The sequence below is a fragment of the Rhea americana genome, unplaced genomic scaffold (assembly GCF_003343005.1).
Source record: "Rhea americana isolate MKP2758 unplaced genomic scaffold, rheAme1 scaffold_0, whole genome shotgun sequence".
Taxonomy (NCBI): Eukaryota; Metazoa; Chordata; class Aves; order Rheiformes; family Rheidae; genus Rhea; species Rhea americana.
In genome coordinates this window covers 1,155,755-1,180,129 of record NW_028185037.1, presented here as the reverse complement: position 1 = coordinate 1,180,129, position 24,375 = coordinate 1,155,755, and the positions used below count along the sequence as shown (strand labels likewise).

The following is a 24,375-nucleotide window of genomic DNA, read 5'->3' as shown; positions in this document are numbered from 1 at the left end:
GGGGCGCTCGGCTGCTCGCGTTTCGGCCGTGGGAGAGCGGTCGCGCTTCCCTCGGGACCGTTCCGGGCTGAGGGACCCGCCTGCCTCCTCCCCTCCGCCTGCAACTCGTGCGGCAGCGTGCGCGCTGTGAGGGGAGAAACACGAGTTAGCTCTGAGCCGGCGGGCGAGCGGAGCCAGCCGTTGGCGAGGGGCATCCTTCCGCGAGGGTGGCCAGCGGAGCTGCCTCGGCAGCTCGCAGCGGGGCGGCTCAGCCCCGCGGGCTGCGGCAGCGCAGCGCGGTCGCCGGGGCTCCAGGGAGCGGAGGCGGCTCGCTGCGTGCAGCGTACTTACCCCGCCTGCAAACCCGAGCTAGACGGTGCCCCTTAGTCGTATGAAGATTGCTGTGGGATCCTTAAAGACCAGATATTCCTGCTTCAGAAAGTGCTTTCAGTGTCAGACTGACATTATGCTTGACGGTGGGTTGGTGTTGGCTCAGAGGGGAGAATGCAGCCTGCTGACTTACATGATGCTTCCTGAATGCTTGGGTTTTCTTTTGGGGCCAYCACTTCCACAAGATCCTGAACCTCTTGATACCAAAATCACTTTTGAATGATACACTACTTCTATAGAGGTGTCAGCTCTGAACTCCACATTTTTAAACTTGTCTTAATGTACTCTTTATTAATTTCATTCTAAATATATTCATCAAATTAAATTTGATTTATTTTATATCTTAAGAAGATGTACAGTCCAGTTACATGGACTGCAACTAAGATCCTAAATTCTGCACACAGTATTCACACACTTAATTATGTGAATTTTCCCATTGACTTCACTGGGACTTCTCATGAACAAACCAACATATGCTCTWGTGCTTATGAACTGGAACCTAACTGTATTTGTAAAAGATATTTTAGGTCAGTTCATGAAAACTAACGGAAGGGCAATCAGATCTAAGTCTCTTACATGACTTATAGACTGTCTCCGTGGGAGAGTGAAACACCACCCTCTGCTATTTAATTATAATTTGAACATCATAAACAAGCTCCTTCTTATAGTGTGCTCCTTTTTATATTGATAAATTGTGTTTTCATTATGAGCAACGAGTATTTGGAGTGCAGTGATTTATATCTCCAAATTACTGTTCTACCAGAGTGAATTATTGTTTTACTGCTCTGGGATCAGTATGGGTTTTCAAATACATTTTAGAAGTACTGCACCTTTTTCTTTTTTCTTTTTCTTTTTTCTTTTTTCTTTTTTTTTTTTTTTAAAAAAAGCTTTCTGTTTGCAATTAGTAGCACTCTGTTATGGTGTGTAACTGTACCTTACGGAGACAAAAGTAAACAACCCAAATACGTATTATATGTCACATAGTATGTGCTTTAATATATAATACCTACTCAGACTGGTAAAAGCAAAGTTTCTCAGTTTTGCCATGCTATGCTTCTGGGAACTTTGTGGAAACTCTGATGTTTAGATCATACTCATAACCAGAAAGTGCAAATGAGTTTGCCCGAAAAGAACAAGTTAATGAAAAGGTCTGTTGTCCAAGTGGCAACTGAAGAAAATCATAACAGGGAGATGGATACTGTCATAAAACAAGAGTTCTTGCTGTTAAATCTTGGTGTCTGACTGCTGGAAAGTATGCAGACTAAGCTGTACTATGGATGCTACAACATCACTGTTACCTTCTGTATAGTAAGTTTCTGAAATTACTGAAGTAATCATTAACTTCTGTTTTGCACAGAGGTTGGACATGATGACCTCCAGAGTTCCTTCTGACCTAATTATTCTATGATTCTATGATTTATTAGTTATTAGTTTTACCACAGTGATATCAAGAACTTGATGTGGGATTTAGACAAATTATTTAGAAATAACTATAGATTCATTAATGTTCTTTATTGCATCAGAAGTACAGAAAATTAATTTATACATGTCAATATACATCTTAAACAAAATATAGTACARTCTTTCTCTCTAAGCTCCTAAGGTAACTGAGCCAATTGTGAAGAAGTGCTACTCTGGTATTTACATCTCACAATAGCACTTAAAGTGGAATTGGAGCGCTACTCTTTGCTTTCTCTGATACATTTTATATTTTGGTATGTATACCCACCACGGCCTGTGTGCGCGTAGCTGGCTGCCATGCCTGAATAGGCAAGCTGTTCTCCCACTATTCACAGTGCTTTTCTAATAGGCTCCAGCGTGTGGTTGCCCTCATGTATGCTGCAGTGCCTTCAGCCACACTCTACTTAAAAGTATTCACAGTGCTGAGTTTGTGGAAGTAATTGGCTGAATGCATAACCTTATTCACCTCCCTTCTAGGAAGTGGTCTATAGTGCATTTCAAGTCTTTCATTCACTTTTCCGTGCTGCAAATTATTTCAGTCTGCTGTCATGTGTGATTTTACTAATCCAAAACACAACTCAGTCTTAGGCATTTGTAGTAGCAATCAGAATGAGTTTACTGATGGAGTTTCTTTCCACTGCTATACAATGCAGGGGCATCTGGCATTCAGAGAGATCGTGGAGGTCCTCCTAGCTACTGAGGAAGGGACAGATGCTAGACAAGGACAGCATGTGAACATGTGAAACCAATCTGGAAGACTCTGAATTTGTGGCTGCCATCTTGTACCCTATATATAGGCAGGTCTGGAGCAGGCAAATTGCCATCACATGCTGGGATTGTGCCCTTTTGTAGACACAAAACAGCGATCGATGGCCCCAGAGCTTCCATGTCAGGATGATCTTCATGGACCTTCATGAATTAAGTAAAGGATTAGTCCCAGTCTTCTTGTGCTGAAATACACAACTTCTGGTCTTAAATCCACTGCAGATTTTGGATTACTCTTGCTCTCTGGGAACTTGTTATTTTAGATTGATAAAGAATAGCTTCATGCATATCTCTGCAAAACGTACCTACCACCAGGGTTTGGAGAAGATGAGGAATTCATATACATGGAGCATCTGCAACCTTTCTGATTTGATGTTCCCTCTTAGTGATTTGGCCACATCAGTGAGATGCATTTGATAACCATGAATTTAGGAGAGTTCTACCTGTCCTCTTCTGCTGAGCCTAATGCAACCAGACAGCCTGCTTGTGCAACAAGGACATCACAGAGAAAATCCAATTATCTTTGATAGAAATGAGATGCCAGTAGAATGGTCTTTTGTAAGGATGATGGCAAGATGGTGCTTCTTGTTAAAGCTCTAAATGCCATTCTCCCAGTTGTGGCCAGTGGCTCCTGCACAACACYGGCAGAGCTAGGGGCAGATATTTTCAAATGGAATAGATTCTGGGCTATGATGGACTCTATAGTAATTTTTCAGAGCTGGAAAGTTCCTGTATCAGCAACTTGGTCCAGAGAGAGATGGATGAAATTATTATTACTCCATGTCCTTACACCCCTACCACACACAGTGATTTTGATGAGTAATAGATTAGTAATGCATGTGCTGGCTTGTGGATAGTGAAATACCTTGGAAAATGTTCCAAATGATAATTAACAGGGCTTTAAAGTGCCTCCTGTCTTTCTCTTTTTTTAACTTTTGAAATGATGGGATTGAGAATGGAATATTTTATAGCTTGAATATAGTAAGAGCTGATAGTTTTTCCAAAGTAGATATCAGCTTAAATGTAACTAACTGTGCTTGTTATTTTGGGAACATGGACTATGATTTTATTGATTTACATAGATCACTTGCAGTTTCTTTAACTTCGGTTCTTTGAATTTAATTGCAGTTTCCTGTTACCTTAAAAATGAGTGGATAATGAGGAGTACTGAAAGAACTCCAGAATGTTTTCATTTGTATACATTTATGATCCTTATAACTTAAGAACATCGAAGTTATATATGCTGGCAGCTTACAGAAAATAAAGGGCTGTCAGTTTTAATTGTCACTTGAAGAAAGCTGAAGGCAGCCTCTATAGTGTTTTCCTTCCCACTTGGATGAGAAACTGTGTAAGGCCTGAGAGATGGGATGTCATCTGTAGTCACTAAAGATGGTGAACTGCTGAGAACCATGCTTTTAGTGCCTTCTGCCAGCTCTGGTAGCACCTGAGGAAGGTGAAGAGGCTGGGGTCCACAGAATTTGTGGATCTGACTTAGCACTCGTAAAGGAATTTGTATGGCAAGGTGACAAAGGAGACCATCCAGATGGGTGGGAGGCATAAGCTGAAGCATTTTACTACCCTGGTTTTCCAATTTATCTTTCATCCTGAGCTGCACAGAAAAGACAGGTACATTTTTAAGGTACCCGAATGGAAAAGTGGTGGTGTTCCAGGCCAGAGGAAGGGTTTCCCAATTTTACATGAAAGAAATTTTCTGAGTACTGATGGTTTTCAAGTGTTTTATGCAAAAAAAAATGTTCATGAAAACAGAGAGCCCTAACGAATTTCAGAAGTGAAATAGCAAGGCTTAGCTTAACCGACCAGTTAGAATTCTTGCTTACCAACAAATCTGTAGGCATCGATTACTTCCCAGAGTGGCGTAAGATCCAGAAGGATGCTGACTTCAGCATGCACCACAGAGCATCTCTTATCCTCTGCCATTATTTAAAGCTATCACAGGAAAAGGGACAAATCTGAATAATACACACCATGTGATGAAGAAGGTCATTRATTTGTCACCGCTGGCACTGAATATTCAGTCATGTCTCTGTCAAAACACAGCCATCAATCCCTTTTAAGAAAGTTTCCAAGAAAAGATATTKGAAAGGCTAGAGCAGACTTCTCTTGACCTTTAATGTGGACAAATGTCCAGTGAAGGAAATATATACTTTAAAGATAAAGTCACAATTCCTTTTTTGAATATTCTTAAACTACATTCCCTGAAAATTGAAAATCCATTACAGTGCATCAGAAAAATCACTTGATTGTGTGGGTATATAGCTAAGTAAACACAGGTGAAATTGATAAGGAAATGCGAAGGAAATCTTTATCTCTTGCTTAGCATATTTTCATTTTTCCCTTTATTAGCAGTCAGGAAAGCAAGGGAAGCCTGAAATTGCCATATATTCACTTGCCATATTCTAGGAAATTTATCCTCTTCTACATCAGACTTCTTCGAGATGGCTACAGATACTGCAGGCATGTCCAGCAGAGCACCGTGCTGTGCTGCCTGCTCTCAGGTTGCCCTGAAAGCCCTGCATGGGGCCCTCTTCATCTTCTTTCTGTGATTAAGTAAATGGAGAACTGGAGCTTGAAACTGGAGTTTCCTTTGGCATTGTGCTCTTGTTTGGTGGTTGAGCCCCACATGTTGCTGCACTTGTGGGTGCTCTTTGCTCTTGAGGTGTTTGGGATGTTTGCCACACAACAACTTGGTTATGGGTCTGCTCAGGTGAATTGCTCCTGGTGGTATAATGATGAATATCCCTGCAGTGACAGCTGGAATTAAAGTGCCTGAAATATATTCTCCAATTATCCACTAAAATATTTTATAACTTTAGTGCATGGGGAATATGTTTTGAGCTTGGTAGAGCAAGGGTTAGCCAGCAATGCACAGCCACTTAGGGTGGTGCCAGGAGCCTGGCTTATGCCGCTAGGAAAATGAGGTGCTAAATACCAAATGTGGTGCAACAAACAGCATCCAGTTTCCAGAATGAAGACAGGGAACCTTGYAGAAGATCCAGAAAATAAAAAAGGGATTGTAGGAGGACTGTCTGTGTGGAAGCCCTGCAGCCACAATGCAGACTGGCCATTTAAAAATGCAAGGAGCAGTAGATGCAAATATGTACCTGGAACTAGAGCAAAGAATATAAGGCCAGCCTCTCACCACCTCAGGAGAACAGTACAGGAACTTTCAGTGTGTATGAAAAGGTGGCAAATGAAGAAAAGCTTGGCTCTGTGGTGCCTTTTCTCAAATACACATCTTTTGGCTTCAAGAGCGTGTTGTTTTTCTCATTGAAGATGATTGAATTTAACTTTTTTTTTTGAAAAATAATCTTGTATATCAGAATTTGTAATACGAGAGAATTAAAGCTTTCGTCTGTATTTTGAAACTACTTTAAATCACTTTTTTGAGGTAGGAGGATGTGGATAATAGGTGATTTATTGTTTGTTTTCTTAGCTGTGCATGGCTTTTGGTGGAACTGTATGTATGCTTATGTTCCAGTTGTTAGGCTGGTAAAAGTATTGACATCTAAGGATATAAGGTTTCCAAAATGAGATATTATTAAACAGTAGAAGTTATGTAAAGTTTGCATTAAAAAAATAAAAACAAAAAACCCAGAAAACTAGACATTTTTTTTCAATTCTTCTGTTTCTTTAGTATCCCTTACTTTTCAAAAGTGACTAGTGAAATCATGCAAAATTGAAAATTTACCCGTACTTCTTTAATATATTTCAGAATTCAGTGACATCAGATGAATGATTGCTTAGATGTTTTGGTTTATTTGTTTAGCTAATTTAYGATATTTGCATGTTATATAAACTTTTTGTAGTAGAATTCAAATATTTAAAATCACAACAGAAAAAGCTTTTTCTCCCCTTATTTCTCAAGTTGCTTGAGAAGTTGTGTCTAGTGAATGTGAAATTACTGTTAAATATTAAAAATTGCTGCAAAATTATAAAGTAGGCTAAATGGCAGAATGTAAGAGTATCTGGTTTGGGGTGCTTTGTAGAATTAGTAGAACTGTCCTGAGTCACTTCCTACAGTTTTCTTTGGCAATGTGCTCCTATTTGGTGGTTCAATGACGCGTTGTGAAGATGGTCTGCCATAGTGTATTTGGTTCTTCGTTAGTGTACCAGCAGGAGTAGGTAAAATGGCTTTATTTAGAGATTAACCCAATCTCCACAGCTGTTTTGGAGGCATGGGAAGGAGAGATGAGTGATGCCATGGATAACCAGGCCAGATGACCCTTTCGTGAGAGCTATTCATGCATGATTCCTATGACAGCCTTGCAGATAATTATGAGAAATACTTACTTACACTCCTTAGTTCTCTGAGCCTAGCTTCTACACTTCTAAAATGCTGGTGCTAGAACCTTGAGGCCCATTTGCCTTCTGTATGTAGAAGGAACAGGCCAGAGAGAAGGGARAGCCCCTTGCAGAGCTCGGAGTTTGTTGCTGATGTCCTGAGAAGTGTGGAACAACCTGAGAGTAGCTTTCAGTGGTAGACTGCACCAGTAACAATTGTTGCCTTTAGCAAAAGGCTGCCCTGTTTTTGATGGTGTACGCTGTCTGCAGTGTCCATCTGTTTCTGACTCGAATGCTGGAAACGCTCGGCATAGTTRGTTTTACCCATCTTCTTGCATGCCTGGGAGAGCTCTTAACCCAGATTCATTGTATCACCAACTCCAAGGCTGAATCTAGCTCCTTCGAGTGGCTCTTCATGACCCACAACAATGAAATTTTGGGGGAAAGTAGAAGGAATAGCTGAGGAARCCCATGGATAGGGGACCTGGCCAAAAGATGAGTATTTAGCATGAYCGTGATAGCTTTCTGGTTGTGGGCAGGGTCAGCCATGGCTTTTGCTGGTGCCTTAATAAACCTCTGGATGTGAGTCATCTCTTGGTCTAGGAATCTTGCCAGTTATTTTTTTCTTTTGTATGAAAAAACTTCTCCTTAACGTATGGCTAGGTTATGTTCATTACGAGTCTTCAAGAGTTTTCTCTTTGAATAAAAAAGATCCCTTCATTTTGCACTGTTATCTCCATGTTAGCAACCCTGRACACTCTTCTGAATAATGAAGCATGAGCTGTTCCCAGTTCACACTAAAAGCTGCTGCTTCTGGAGTGTATTCTCTTCTCTCTTGTTTTCTCCAAAATTTTCTGGAGAAGGTGTGTCTCAGACTGCTAGGATCATTAAGTTTCTGAAAAAATGCACAACACACAGAGGGCTGAGTAGAATGATGAAAATATATTTGTGTCCTCCTTAAACCTGTTTATGCTGAAAGGCTCACCGAAAAAAAAAATCCCTTTTTTGCTTTAAGTATTCTTGATTYTTATGAATGATTGTGAGACTAGATACATTTAAATTGTTAACTATGAATTTAACTGTCAATATGCATAAAGACTCTGCAGGGTCTCCTAACTGCTACTCTGCTGTGTAAATCTTCTTTCTTGAAGATGTAAGTATTATTCCAKGCCAGTACACCTGCATGTTTGTATGTGATGGGAGGGAGGCAATGCAACTGGGTGGTTGCAGTGTATCTTCTTGTGTAACCAGAGAGCTTATCTCTTTCTTTCCTTTATGCAGTTTTGCATCCTTGAATGTCCCTCTCTTTCCTGAARATGAAGAAAATGAKTGCATGTTTCTTTCTGCTGTTGGGACACGCTCTGCTTTTGACTGGCTCAGTCATGGCAAGAGATCTTCCTGGAGCACATTTCACACAAAGACGGGATGTTAACTCACAAGCTCTGCTTGGTAAGTTATTTGGGGGAAAGAGAGAGAGAGAGAGAGAGAGAGAGAGAGGAAAATGCCATCAAAAGCCATCTCAGATACAAATGATAAAGGTCTGAGCAGCTGGCCAAATCTTGACTCAGTTAGTTTAATAAAAAGGACATTGCTGTTTGCAGGCAGGAATGAGATACAGTTTGTAGGCAGGCTAGCAGTTGTTGAAAGAAGGTGTTTCCTTTTGGGGTACTAGATCTACTTTATCTGACTGTTATAAAATAAATATTTGCTACAGGATTGCTGCACTGAAAAAAAAGACCTTATTTTCACTGCTTAGAGAAAATAAATTTTGGTCCGTATCAAAGCTGTGTTTTCCCCATCCAGCAGGTTACAGCCATATTTATGTGGTGTGTGTAAAGATGACTGAACTGGAGCTAATTAAATCAGCAGCTAAGGAAATGGATCTTCTCATTATACTGTTAAGTACTAATCTCTTCATTTTGTCAGATTAATTTTCTTTATAATGATTTTTCCTATTGTGCCAAAAATCAGAGGACAGGGATGGCAGTTAACTTGTGGCTGTCATATTTTGAAAATATAAGGTTCATCTCTCCTGTTGATCATTGCTTTACTTCATCGGGCAGTTTTCTGGTCAACTTTTTCATCTGCTGACAGTTCATGACTTAGAATCATTTTCCTTTGCTCATTTTTTTAGAATAATAGAGTGATTAAATGAAAAATTTGGAATATGAAAACCTTGCATGGTTGAGGTCTTTGGACATGGGTAGGGATTCATGATACACATTAATAGTAGATCTAATCAGATAACTCTCTCCAGCCCTGGGAGATGTTATGTGACCTACCTGCCCATAAAGGTCACCTAATCTAGGTGATCATGAGCATTGTGGAGTGTCCTGCAGAAGATGTACTGGGAAGAAAAACGGAGAAGAAACAAAGCCAGAATATGGGAGAAGAGGTGGCAGAGAGAGGGAGCACCAGRTTTTATCAGTGTGAAACTCTTCTCCAAACAACATTTACAAAGCCAGCCTTTAAACATGTCAAAATAMATGGAGTACCATTCACAGTCTGTGTTTTTATTAACTTAAAACTGTTTTTTTTCAATTCTTGCAGAACAAATTTAAGCTGAATGACAACAGGTTTCCTTTTTTTATTTGTCTTTCTCATGACCAATAGACACAGTCTTGAGACACTCAGTGTTTTGTGGATGCAGGCTAAAAGCTGCTGCTCTGGAGATCTTAGCCTGCAAAAAGCATGGGTGTGGAACAGCAGAAGTTAAGAGAGACACCTACATTCATGCCTTCCTGGGCCAGCCTTTTTCTAAAATCCAGATTTAAAAATGAGATTAAATAGCATCCTCCTGTAAATTTTAAGGTCCCCAGCAAATATACTAAGTGATTTATTACTTCAAGAAAAGAACTACCTATATCCCTACAAAATGAATGCAACAGTAGTGTGTCACATAGAGAAACTAAAAGGTGTCGTATTTCCAAGTTTGTCTTTTTTGCTTACAATTTTTAATTGCTTTTATATTCACATTTTCATATTCTAAACACTGCAGAATATATTAAAAATATTAGCACTCAATATAAATCAAAATGTATTGACTAATTTATTTCTTCCTTCTTTCAAAAGTCAAGCAATTCTGTGGTCTCTGCTTTTGGAAAATTCTGGCTCCCTATTCAGTTTGGTATGTGCARGATGCAAATAATTCTGGCAACACTGACAGAAAAAGAACTTTTCAAGACATTAAATAATGCAAGAAACTTGAGACATTTTCTGGTCTAGCCCGTAAAAATACGTGGCAGCTTTTGAGTCAGACTGGGCATTGCATTCTGTTGTAATGAATTAGGTCACCTGCTTCAAATTCAGCAGTTGCATATAAATAGTGGCATGGTTAAAATGTGCCTCTCTGTAAAGAACAGAATGGGTAAAATACATGCCATTCTGCTGGAAAGCTGGAAAGCTATGGCTTTCACCACCAGTTATTGTAAATGATACGAGAAAGAATTGACCCAAATTGTGATCTCAATGATATCAGTTCTATTGAAATAATAAAATCACTCAAGATTTATAGCAATTTTACGGGGAGCAGAACCTGTCCTATTCTATAGCATATGTAAATTATAAATAGTAGTGTTAGTAATGACAATTACTACTGTTTTGGAGAGACTTGGTTGGCAGGCAAGAGTGAGCAATGAAGCTACAAAGAGCCAACAAATACCTARAAGAGCAATAACAATGCAAGGGTGGAGGTCCCTATGCTTTTAGGACTAAAATGAAGGATAATGCTATGTAACTATTAATAACATTAAAATAATTTTGTTCATTTTTTCTTTATTTTACCTATTTGAAAACCAAGAACACTGCTATGATATAGATATTTACTGGTAAAATACTAATACTGGCCGTGTATAGAAGTAAAGGACTTCTCCTCAGGAAACATACAGTGTAATTAAGCAAAATGTAACAGACAAAAAATCCTGTGGCATTGTCAAAATATAGATACAGGTATTTGGGATCCAGCTTTGGGAGGATTTATTTTTTTGCAGGCAAGTGCTGATATTTCTTAGATTTGTTAATTATCTTATAAGGTCTAATAAATCATATGTTTTAAGAAAGCTATCAGAAGTAATGAGCTACACTGTCTTGTCTAAATGTCAGTGTGTGTTGTTTTCATTTTGAAGTTCTTTGCATTGCTTATTATTATTTAAAATTATGTTTACAATTCCTAATAATTCCTGTTAAATCTTGTATGCAAGGGTCAATAAGACATAATGTTCTTGGAATTCTCTCTATGTAGCTMCTGCATGCTAAACTGCTTTGAATTGGGTTCATTTCTAGCTTTTCTTTCTTTAAACACTGAAGCAAACTTCGGATATTTAAAACTGTCAGTTGTGCCAGATATAATCAACTTCATTACCAAGTTAGTTTTTTCTTGCAGCAGTTTAGTTGTAGCTTGTCTGGTAGGTTTAGAAATAGGAAATACGTGTGTATTTGTAGTAGTCACAGCATGTATGCTTTATATTGCTGTAAAATATTGTTTTAATGTAAATGTTTGTATCACTTTTAAGGGAAGAGGGAGACTGCCATCTGCTACAAAAACCTGTCTTCTTTTTTCTCTCATCAGCAATTGGATCCTGAATGTTGGATCTTTGGTCTCATATCTTGAAGAAAATTAATCTTTTGTTTTAGAATCTTCTCTTTCAAAGATTTTATTTGAGCTCCAAAGAGTTTTTACTTTGCTCTCTGATGAAGTCACTGTTCCTGCTGCGTAYGGCTGCTCTGTTAGGTTACACACAGATCAGTGAAAGCATGTTTTAGCTTAGCATTGCTTTTTGAACACTAGAAAGAAAAACACTAATGGAAAAAAACTTGCCTACATGCTTTTAAAGATCAGATAATGTCTATTATATTAGCTAATTCCCTTCATGTGCAACTGAGACAGGTAAAGGTCAGTACAACAACCACGTAGTTTTGGACTCCTGCGCTGTTAATAGACTGATCAAGATTTGTATCTGCTGTCCAGAATGGCAATTTCCACCCATATTGTGGTCTCGAGGCGGTAGTCAGAGGTCTGCAGCACCTTTCAGCGGATTATGAGTTCAGGAGTGACCTTGCCAGGTGTGCCTTTTCCCTTCCTATTTCCTGATGTTGCTTGCTTGATTATGTGTGTCGAGGGGAAGGAGGGGATCTGAGACCTATGCCCTCCTGCATTTTAATCTTCTATTGTAAAACAAACCAAACCAAAATCTGAGCGTTGTTGCAAGACCTGCAAGATTGGAAGGGGTTTATTTTCTTTGACAAAGACTGTTCTTACAAACTGGGGGCGTGTTTCCTGTCACATAGGTGTRTTTCTTTCAAGCGCTCTGAAGCAAATGCATATGTGTAATTGAATAAGCTGTGGAACCATATTCTAGGCAGTAATATTCCTTCTGTTCCTTAGGAGCGTAAATTGTGCACCTACCTGTTTCTGAGAATAGCTCTTTATGTGAGGAAAAAGCTAATTTAGGGAGCATTCTTTCGGATAGTACGTGACACCAGAAGAAAAAAACTACAAGGGATTAACAGATACTGCACAAAATTGAAACAGAGAGGAGAGAGGAGGCCAAGAAGGAAATGTACTTGGACTCTGTTCAGTAGAAGCTGCTGCTAAACTCTAGTGTCCCTGTCTGTGCTGAATTACATTTTGCAGCTAAGTATGTAGTGATTTATCTCTCAGTTAAATGTATGTGATTCCACTAATAAAATGAAGGGAAGTATAGAAAGTATGCAGAGTACTGATTACAATCAGTTAAAATTATTGGAAAAATTCATATACCCAACCTAATTCTTAAACTTGTGTGTATGTAACTTTAGGCCTCAAGAAAATTATCAGATTAACTTACTCTAGGTTAAATGTTAGTCACGAATGAAAGAGGGAAAAAAAAAAAGATAAAAATGACTCCAGACCATGATGCTTCATTGCAGCTGAAACTTGCATTATATCATGATAACTACATTATGCATTTGACATACTATGGTGGTATTTCTTCTGGGGAGACCTAAACTACTCCAGACAGTAGGTATAGGCAAGAAGAAGCTTTACACCTTGTGAATATAACCTAACCAACTAAAATATAACCAAAATCTTTTTCTAATAAAAAAAGTAGCCAAACTTTTATGAAGATAATCAAGCACATTTCAATTTAGATTGTTGCTAATCAAAATATAAAATTGCCATATAAATATGGATGTGTTATATTTGGAAAGAGAGAGAGTAAAGAACTTTACAATCCGTGAAATCGTGTGTTTCTTCCCTCTGAGATAGCTGTCGATGCATTTTATAGTAATTGTGCCTTAAGGGAATGTTAGAAATTATGTGCTTTGCTTTCCAGTAACCATGGTCTCAGTAGCTGAGAGRTGTCCCATTCAAACTTCAACTTTCATCTTAACATCTCAGCTGTAAGCCCCTTCCCTGCCATAGCTGTCGCCTACCTGTATGGGATCTGCCGCGTTGGCAGGAGGGTTGCAGTTTCCCGGAGTGCTCTGCTCTATTAGGCTTCCAGTTCTTGTTGGCAGTGGTAGACCCTCTCTCTATGGCTCTCAGGCCTGGTAGTCTGGTTCATGGTGAAGACTGTGCCTTCTCAACCCGACAGTGAGTCCAAAAAGGCAAGATTTGAATGCCAACCACATCCCTGCCTTGTCAGTTGTTTGCTGTAGAAGCTMTTATCTCTTAAGCAGGACTAATAAGCTGTGCTGGCTAGGTGGGACCATGACAGGCTTCAGAATAGTGTYCTGTTCTGAGTGCATATATCTGAAGCCAACTATCATGCAGATCAAAAAGGCTGGATTTTAGTCTTGGCAATTTTTTCTCTGCATGGTATCTTTACACTCACCAACTGTTGTACTTAGATTTTATAATTAATTATCAAGTCATGCATCAAAATAGCATTGTTCATGTCTGTCTTAAAGGGCAATTCAGTAACTGGTGTTATGTGGGTTGTCATTATTTTTCTAGCAGCACAAGAAAATTTCTATATTATTTCTTTGATATGATATATGAGTATTTTGTCCAACAAAGCCTTTCTTTTCTTTTTTCATTTATTTATTATTTTCAATTTATTATTATTATTATTATTATTAATTTTCTTTATTTCTTTTTTCCGTTATTTTTCCTTTCCCTTTTTTTCTTTGTTTTTTTGAGTTTCCCACACAGAGGAAAGAATAACTGTTGCTACAGAAAAAGTTATCAGTTATATACTAACCTGAAAATGCTCTTTGTATTCCTGAAATTGTTGGTTATAGCTGTTACTGTGAAATATTGTTCCTGTTCGAAAAAGAGTTTTTCTTGACAATAATTCACCAAGTAAAATTACAAACTCCATTCTCTATGTGTATATTCTTACAAAGCACAAAGCCTCTTCTGCATGTTTCATCTTGAAGGAAGGTGAAACCAGAAAAAGAACATTGAGTGTTCTGAAGTGTAAGGTTTTTGGCTCCATTGTTAGTACTTGAGCTTAGTAAATAAAAGAGCACCTATGTGCAAAATTATCTTGGAAAACATGGAAACAACATTTGCATAACCKAAGAAATGGCTCATTTTAAAGGCATGGATGGGTAACCAGTCACTACTTTGGGAGAAGAGGGACAAGTTCTTTAAATTTCTTTGGAAGCTAGAAAGGACCATCTACTTATTTAAGTGCTGGGGAAATAGTAGGACTAATTCAGTATTCTAGTGGATATAATGTCCCATCAGTTTTGGGGAGTAAGGGAAAATGCTATGTGGCACTATCCCATGATGCCATTTCTGAAAATATTCAGGAAAAACGTTTAGTGCTTAAGCTGTTACCAGTGGATAGGTTTCAAGTCAGCTGATCGATGAGTAATGTTGAGCTTGCTAACAGCTTTCTCCATAAACAAAGACATTTGCAGCTTAAAAAAAAGCATTGATAGGATTTTTTGAAACTTCACCTCTCTAATTGTTTCCATGTCGCTGGAAGAGTGCGCCAGGTAGCTGAGGCAAGACAGAAGTTTCAGATCTTCATCATTGTCCATTCRTTGTCTTTTACATAATGAGCTACTTTCAGCTGAGAAACATGATATTTATTTCTGATAGGAAGCGGTGGGTCAATGTCGGTGTAGTCAGGCCTGGAGCAGGCACTGACATGGTCCTACCAGGATGCTTTGTCTCTCCATCCTGGCATTCCCTGCCTACAAGGGAAAGCAACCCGTGCCCCCGCACCAGTCCTCCTGACTGTGGGAGCAGGCTTGATGCCTACCAGGAGCCTCAACAGTTTCYGTTTCAGAACAGCTGAAATATGCAAGAACAAGGAAATCTGAGACTATCCCTAAAACATACTTTAGCTCCATGCCAGAGGCAGCACTAATTTCAATAAAGAACTGGAGAACTATTAGGAGTCAGTCTGAGGGCTCTGGAATTAGAAAGACTCAATATCTTGGAAGAGATAACAGGTAAGGAATAGAAATGAGGTAAAATGAGAATAAGGTAATGGACCTTCCCACRGTGACTGATAATGGAGCTTTCTCATGTAGCAGGAAATGGAAGTCAGTAGACAAGAGCCTATAGTTGTATAATACTCACARAAATTTTGGAAGTTCAGAAAAGTTTTTGTCAGAGACAATAAAGAAATGTCTGAAGCATATTCCTAGATGAAGATATTTTRAGGAGTAATAGGTGAACTGACAAACTCATAATGAATCCGTGGATTAAGGACAGAGGCCAGTGAGGCCTTTGGGGAATGGCTTAGCGACACAACCAGGAACTATGGGGACAGGTTTTGGACCGAGGGTCTGTCCCGGAGCTGGCAAGAGGTGTAGTCAATACTTGTACTTGCTGTACAAGCGCACCACCAAGTGCAGAAGGTATGCATGCCAGAAAAGGGGTACTGAACAGCTTCTAACATCTTCCTCAGGCACTGTGCGAGGAAGCGTATCAGAACTGCACTATACCACCCTTCACTCACCTTGGAATTAGAATGAGGAAAGAGAAAAGGTGGGAGGAAGTGAACTTGTGCAAAATGTCTCACTAGAACCAAGAAGTGCTCAGAATTATTATTATTCTTCATTCAATCCTAGCAACTAGCACAAAATATGTTTCTAAACAGAAACAATGTTATATTAAATACAAGGTACCTCACGTCTGACCATTGCAAATGAAGCTACTAAATGTTCCTAGACGTTTCTAGGTATTGCGTACATACATCATTCCTTCCCATCACAGTGTTTTACTTTTAGTGTATCTATGAATGAATGGCAAATCTGAATATTGTTTTCAAGAAGATCAAAGTCTTTTTTGCTGAATGGATAAGTCTTTCTGGAAATGTCTGAGAACCTGTCAAACCTGTCAAACCCAATCTTTGTGACTGRATACTTAGTAAGGGAAACACAGAATTCTAGACTTTAAGAACAATTTTTTGGTACCCAGCAACTTGTACTTTTTGAAACAAATTTGGTGTGATTTATACCAAGATTTATAAACAAAGAAACTGTAAAGAAAAGAGAAGCAATAAGAAATGTTGAGGGCTAGARGAAAAATAAAATAAGGAAAAGGCAAAGAAAGAAGAGAAAATTAAAAAGTTTTATAGTATGCTAGCTGTGAGAATAGTTTTCTCCTTTACTATTTAATTCCAAGTGAAAGCTTTTGTTCCATTACTCAAATAAAGATAAAATGTAAAAGTAAACTTGGTGTTTTTACTGGCAATGTTATAGGTCATGCAGTTTGGAGTGAGTTAAGAAAGACAATATATTGAGTCTTAAAATTGTCATTATTGCATTTCCTATTCAGGCAGCAATTTTTCTATGATCTCATTTTTTCTTAACTGATCTCATCCTTCCTTCTTGCCTAAATTGTATCGTAAAAATGGAACTAGTATATACTTGTTATAAAAGGCTTTTTCATTGTCTAAATATCTTAACATTACTATAGTATTTACCAAACTGAACTAACTTGATTTTGCTTTGTATGCAGCAATTGCCTCCCTAACAATTATCCATTCTCATTTATTAGGATAGTAACCAAGTAATTAATATGCATATTGCAAAATGCTTTAAGGAGACATAAAGGTGTAGGACAACAATAAAAAAAACTCATTTTTAAGAGCTAAATAACAGACTTTTTGAAGGGAGCTGGCTTGCAAAAACTTTTAAGAAATCATCAACTAAAACTTGGGTCTTTTGAATGTTTCAGTTTGACTGTCAAAATGGAAATATTTGAGGTTATGTCTATACTGATAAATTAAATAGTACCAGGGGACATTCTTGGGCACTAGAACTTCATCATTATTGTTACTGCTAAATTCCCAGAGCCGTCTTTGTCCCACAGTGACTAGCCATCTTCAGGCAATCCGCAGGCATGATGCAGGCATTACAGTGGGCCAGGGATTATTCCCAAYAAGCAGGTTGCATACAGTCACTCTATTTTAGCAGAAAGATGAATTTAATCCTGCGGATACAGGCCAGCTAGCCTCTGAGCTTAGCCTGTTTCTTGGACTGCTCTCTGGCACTGAGATCAATGGTATAAAATGGTGGGTTTCTATACGGTAGAATACATTTAGCTTCCGGAGCGGTTGCATACACACAGTCTACTGGAACAAGTCCGTTCATACTTCTTCCCATATCGTGCCTGAGTATTGTTTGAAAAAAATGTTAGTAATCATAGGCCAAACAATACCAGGGACTGTTCCAATGATATTAACAGTGTAGAGGATTAAATTCCAATGCCCAGGAAAACTCCCTGACCCTGCTTTGGTTACCACTAAAATAAAGCTTTAGAATTACTGATAGCTTTAGAACAGGAACAGCATGAAAGGAAGGTACTGCATAGCATATTAAGGCATTGTAGCAAGAGCTAGAAATAAGGTGAGAGGGAACAGGCACAGTCTCAGATCTTCAAGACAGKTGTGCTCGCTTGCATTTGTTTAGGGCAGTGGTGAAATTTCACTGACAGGCAAAGCTGAGATGAGTGTCAAGAATCCTCTTACTTACAGCTGTGAGAGCATAGGGATGAGTGAAACTGGAGGATGCACAGATAAAGGTCTAGATTGGTATTATTCTCTGCTGGGATTTTATGGCGCTCATAGATTCAGACTTATCTAGGAGAAGGCTTTCCTGCTATAACTTATTTAGCCATTTCTCTGCTTCTTATGGAGGAGCTGACAGTGCCCTGACATCTCCCAGCTTCCCTGAAGAGACAAGAGGAGTTTGGATGTAGAAGAAAGGAAGAGAGTCCATCCACTGACATTTTCATAAGTATGAAGGAGAAAGAGCTGTTCAGCAGCCCTTTTGCTGCTGCCTCCCATTTTATGAAAAAGAGCCAGCCAGCTCTCTCCCCCTTTGCCCTTTATCCCAGGCCTGCTTATGGAAAGTTAGAGAACTTGAAGAAAGCTGCAGTTTCCCTSTCCTCTAGACCAAGTTGAGAAAGTGAAGAAGTCCTGGGGATGCCTTTCTGCTCCACATTTGTGGAGAGAAAGGAGAGCTGCAGCAGTTGCTGCATCTGACTCAGAGTGGGCTGCAAAGCCCCAGATTTCCCCCTGGAGCTGGGAAGGCTCCTCAGCCAGTGCCGACCCTGGATGGGTGTGCAAAGTCAAGCATGTGCGCTTGGTCAAAGCCAAAGTGGTGGTTCAAGGCAGAAGGAAGTTTATGGAGAACAGAGAAAATAAAAATAGAAACTGGATGTTGAAGGAAGAGAAAATCTTGAATAAAGCATTAATCTTTTCTTGCCTTGCCGTTCCTGTCATGACTTTGGATAATGTAAATCATGCTCTGAATTTTTTTTTTTTAACATTTGTGTTCACAATACAAAAATCTATGCTGACTTAGAAGTAGCCATATGGTTTAACAAATCTTTCCAATTTCTAGATCCTAGGAATATGTGACTTTTCATAAGAACAGTGGAAGGGAATTGCTTTTGGATTTGAAGACATTTGCCAAAGTTGTGAGAAAGTTTGTTGCTTAAATGTAAGAACTGCTAGGAAGAAGATATTCTAATGTACAGGGCAGGTGCAAAACCATGGAACTGCTAAAAAATTCACTGAAAGTTTATATGAGTGCTCATATCTGTTGGTATTGATTACCACCTAGTTGGAGTTCTGGTTAGTAAAACGGTAATATTTTATTTTTCACTGAACCTAGCTCAACTAAATCAATTTTAATAATTACAATATAATTGCAAAATACTCACCTCATCACCAACACAACACTACAAATTTTAATGTTTTTAATTTGCAAATGTTTGATATTTGTATAAAGTTTTTCCAGTGAAAATAGTTCTGAAATATTATATTCAGATTCATATATTCCTTCTTAAGTAATTTAGCACAAGAAGGTGTATTTCTGTTAGAATCATCCACTAATGCTCTGCAGGTTTTTTCTCACCAAGATTCATGCCTGTCTTCAAAATGAGGAACTGAGTTCAGACTGGGATCCAAATATTTATATTCAAATTAAAAATCCACCCTAAAATTCAGAAGGATTCAACACAGTTTTAGTTTTGACTTGTTTTTTACAGGGAATAAAATATCCTTTTACATTTTCCCATTTTACAGTTCTCCCTCCACTGTCTATCCCTTAAATGCACATATATGTTCTCATACTTTTTTCTGTAATATTTTTATTTTCCCTTGCCTTACTGACATAAATCATATCTCAGTGATATATCTGTATTATAATTATGCTATAGTAGTTCATGTTATATTATTAAAAATAAGTAATAATCATATATATACATCAATAAGATAATAAGATGGAAAATATTTAATGCATCAGGATATCCGTATCCCATTAGAATTGGAATTTTGCTTCTGCTCAGTTTGGCTTACATTCAGCATCCTCTGATTTTGAAAGAATAAGCAACCCGAGCATGTTCATACRCTTACAAATAAAGCCATGCTGTAGACTGCACATGAATAAATCCAAGCAGTCATTTTATTGTCATCAAAGAGCATTTTTATTCTATGCCCACAAAGGTTCTTGGTAATCTGTGAAAGAGGCCTCTGAKTAACAAGTGAAAATAGGCATCTTTCTCAGCCCTCTCACTGGCAGAAATACATGGTTAGCATTCATCAGCAGCTCRGAAGTGAACTCGTACAAAGGCTCGCCTACAGACAGATGTTGTTCCAATTGAGCCTTTAATTGGCCCACTTGTATTTGTGCAGTATGATATGACCTTTAATTATATGATCAAATACTACTTTTCCACAGGGCAGCTCCTTCATTCAGTGTATAAGATGGATGATAGTGCTCTGGCAATTGARCTAGGTAGAAAAGGAGTTTATTGGTTAAGGGCATCTCAGCTTCGTAAGATGAAGAAGATATTGCAGTCTGATGAGTATTCTTGCTGTCTTTAATCTTTCTAGCCTAGCAAACAAACAGACAACTATCTACCACACAGTTTTATTCATAGGTACAGAAATTTAAGAACATAAGAAYAGATGTATTGATTGAAGCCATAGGTCTGTCTAACCCAGTATCCTGTTTCTGACAGCAGTTAAAAGTGGATGCATAGGGAAGAAGTATAAGAACAAGGCAAAATGTCCTGTGGGTATTCCACCAGTCACCACACTTTTGCGGATTAAGAATTTTCTAATCTGAAGCAGTCTTTAATGTGTCTAGTAAACCTCATCTGATTTCTTTTCACCAGTCTGCTTTTAAGCTCTTTAAAGTCTTTTAAAACTTTTACTACTTTTCCCTTCTGTGGCAAGTGTTTCCATGGCTTTCCATGATTTCCACCCCTTCTTTGGTTTAAGCCTGCTGTGTACTAGCTTTCTGTATAGGAAGAGCTAATGAACAGCCAGATCATATCCATTCTSTCTGTGCAATTCGTATCTACATCAAGTATTCTTCAGGTTGTTATAAAATCCTAAAGGATGCTGAATAAAAGCCAGAGAATGTCCCCGAAGTCCCATAAAGCTTGCAGTGTAGTTGGTAGCCCTGACTTTTGCATGATAGCTCAGTCTGGTCATCTGTACAGCAGTCAGATATAGACATACTCTGCAGTATTTCTGCTTCACTGGCTGTTGGAGAAAATAGACTGTGCTGAATGAGTGAAACAGAAAATTTCAGGAAGAGTAGTCTTTTGGTCAGATAAAATGCTACTGCAAACAACTGGATTGTATCTCTGATGCAACCACAGGATTTCTMTTTAATGCTGAGATAGTTCCATAGACTAGACTTTTCCCAGATGGCCATTAATTATGTGTCTGAAATCATGGGGTTTGATTTGCAGAAGTGCAGAGCACTCACAGCTGCAGCTGACGTCATTGAGAACTGTACTTTGTACATATGAAGTGCTGTTGAATGCCAAGTTCCCTGAAGAATCAGTCCCTTCACATCTCAGGTCAGTCACTGCAGTTAACAGATGCTTTTGACCTGAAACTCTCATGTTCTGTTCCCTATCTATAATGGAGGACTAATACCACCTTGTCTCATCAGAGCGTTATCCCATTAAGATTTCTAAATTCTCAAGCACTATAACAAAAGACATAGAGTGCAGCTCACTAAAATACTAACTAGGTGATTCAGAGGGGGGTTCCATCCTGCCTGGGGTATTTAAGGCATAAGGTCACAACATCAGCGACTGACAAAACTGAGTATGGTGTAGAATAGATACCTGCTTGTTCCATTGGGATTACCCGTTTTGGGCACTGAGCTTGTGGAAAAAAATAGTATACTGATCATGTAGCTGGCAACTCTGGTTATTCCCCAGAGACCAAATTCAGATTGTTCAAGTAGTCTTAATTCTAGCATCTCCTATTTTTCCTATATTTTGCCAACACTTGTCAGTGTGTTCATTTAGAGAACACATTTGAGACTTTAGGTCAACCTGATCTGCATTGCATTTCAAAATTCTTGTGAAGTATTTTTGTTTGCATCTTGCCTTCCAGAGCATACTTGCAACAAGAAACGTCTGGACCTTGTCTTCATCATTGACAGCTCTCGCAGCGTCCGTCCGTATGACTTTGAAAAAGTGAAGGAGTTCATTTTAACCATCTTGCAGTTCCTGGACATCAGTCCTGACGCCACCCGGGTAGGCCTGATTCAGTACGGCAGCACGGTCAAACACGAGTTCTCTTTGAAGACGTTCAGGAGGAAGCAGGATATAGAGAGAGCAGTGAAGAGAATGATGTACCTGGCAACCGGCACCATGACTGGACTGGCTATTCAGTACGCAGTGAACATCGCGTTTTCAGAGTCAGAAGGAGCTCGACCTCTGAACCAGAACGTGCCCCGAATTATCATGATAGTGACAGATGGAAGACCTCAGGATCCGGTGGCAGAGATTGCTGCTAAAGCTCGTAACTCGGGAATCCTGATTTTTGCCATTGGAGTGGGAAGAGTGGATATGAACACGCTGAAGTCCATTGGGAGTGAGCCACATGAAGAGCATGTGTTCCTAGTTGCTAATTTCAGTCAGATTGAAACGCTGACCTCTGCCTTCCAGACAAAGATTTGTGGTAAGGCATTTGTCTGCAAATTTGAATGCACAGGTGAAAGTAAAACACAGAAAAACATTGTGGGCTGCCACTAAACTTTTTTTTTTTAATATGAAACCTGATCTGTTAGAATATACACATTTTTAAAACGGAGACTAGCCAGAGAACATTCAGAATAGTAATCATACATATGGGAACAAGCTAATTCTATTGCTGACTGCCATAAAAAGTGATCTAATTCCTAGTGGTCATAAGCAGTGAGACAAATATACATATGAGGATTTTCCTATTCATTGCGTAATAGCAATGAAATTACAACCCTTTGCCATTTAAATATTAGATAAGYTATTTCATCTATTGATTTTAAATATGTTTTCCCTTAGTACTAACACTTTAAACTGATAAACATTATGGTCTTTCGGCTAAAAAAAATCCCATGGAGTTAATGGGATTCCTCTTCCAAAGCTTAAGTAATAATTTTATATAAATTCTTATCTCTGAAAATGCCTTKTGACTGGAAGTGAGACAGAGACTTGGTAGCTTTTTTATTCTTTCCATTTTAAGATCAAAAAGTTAGAAAAAACTTTTACCATGATATTATTCATTCATACAGTAAACTAAATAATACTTTAGTAGATACTACTTTCCAAGAGAGAAATTTCCTCCATGTGTAATTACCTGATAAGAAATTACCCTTTAAAAATCTTGTTGCATACCTCATTCATTAAATTAATGGAGAAGATCTATTCCAATCTGTATTTTAAATATATTATTTTATTTTCATTTTTCCTCAGATAAATATGAAAGATTTTCATACAAATTTGGCTTGAAAATCAGGCATTTTCAGCAGAGACCAGAAAAGGAATGCATGGTGAGATCAAATGCTCACTCGTCCTTAAGGGTGTTTTTGCCAGAAAAGAACTGGGGCTTATTGTCAGGGTATTCTGGAGAATTTTCCTTACTTGGTCTTTCCAAAATTGTTTCAAAGAGCAACAGGGCTCCAGCTGAACTGCATCAGCACAAAATACCATCACAGACATTCATCAGATAATAGATTTTTTCATGTTTCTTCCTTGACATATTATTAGCTGGCATAGTAAGATACGTTTAAAAACAAAGAAGGAGTAAACTAAATGCAGATTGAGAGTCTACATTGAACAAACAGCAAATGTTCATTTTACTGAAATTTTTAATTGCATTTTAGAAATTAATCCAGTACAAGTACTATTTACTCTGGATAACAAGCTTATTTCTCCAGCTAGGCAATGTCCAGTAAACGTGTTAGAGTTGTATAGCTCACTGTTAATCCAAATACACATGAGCCTTAATAGAGACATCACCCCTTCCAGATGGAGGAGTATGGAAGTGACAAGGATTGTTGCTGTCTCCTCTTCTCAGAGAATGCCTCCACAATATTTGCTGTTTCAGGAACTGAAGGTGAGGTCCCAAAAAAGTGCTTTAAAGCCCGGGCCCAGATTCAACAAAAAATTTAAGCTGTTAGCATCCTATGGATTTCAGCTTCAAGGACTAAAGAGCAGATAGGATCATTAATGTTTTGTTGAGTCTGGACTCTGAAACAGCATGCAGCTTACTGAATTTCAAGAGAGCATCTAAACATCTCATAGTCGCTCCTCCCAAAGCACCTAGATTTTTCTCAGGATATCTGATCAGTCTTTTAAAGTTCTCCCCAGTGGGGGCACAGAGGAATAAAACTGTTACTGAACTGAACATAGAAGCATCTTAGTTTTTTCCTAAAGCAATTCAAGGCATCYTTATAGTTAAGTCTCCTGAGACCCAGTCTGCTAGACTTCATGCTCTGGAAAAAGAACTTGACTCCTGAGTTGCCTTTGTGTCTGAATTGCCCTTGTGTCTGGGGAACATGCCTTTGTGGTTCCCATTAAGACGATAACAAATTTTGGCCAAGCGATAAAGAGAAAACTTGGAGAAAAYAACAAGTAAACATAATTAGCCTCTATTTACCTATGCGTAGCAGAGATTCCCCTGCATTTGGCAGCTAAATTCTCAAAGAATCCATTGGAACTGCATGTGATTCATTCCCTGCTAAGACAGACTTTCCCTACAGTTGCAGCCTCTGGTTGCTAAAGATTCA

General features: G+C 38.5%; 1 protein-coding gene across 3 annotated transcripts in view; it reads left to right on the top strand.

Moving 5' to 3' along the window:
* Window positions 1–8,180: 8,180 nt before the first annotated feature.
* MATN2 (matrilin 2) overlaps window positions 8,181–24,375 on the top strand; it is a 65,521-nt gene continuing 49,326 nt past the window's right edge. For 2 of the 3 annotated variants that reach the window (XM_085302444.1, XM_085302358.1), the window contains exons 1-2: window positions 8,181–8,346; window positions 21,717–22,286. In XM_085302444.1, coding sequence (XP_085158570.1) covers window positions 8,193–8,346; window positions 21,717–22,286 — 724 coding nt within the window. In that variant the 5' untranslated portion in view covers window positions 8,181–8,192. Of the gene's footprint in view, window positions 8,347–21,058; window positions 21,170–21,716; window positions 22,287–24,375 lie in introns of all 3 variants that reach the window. The other variant, XM_085302526.1, reaches the window with a different exon arrangement.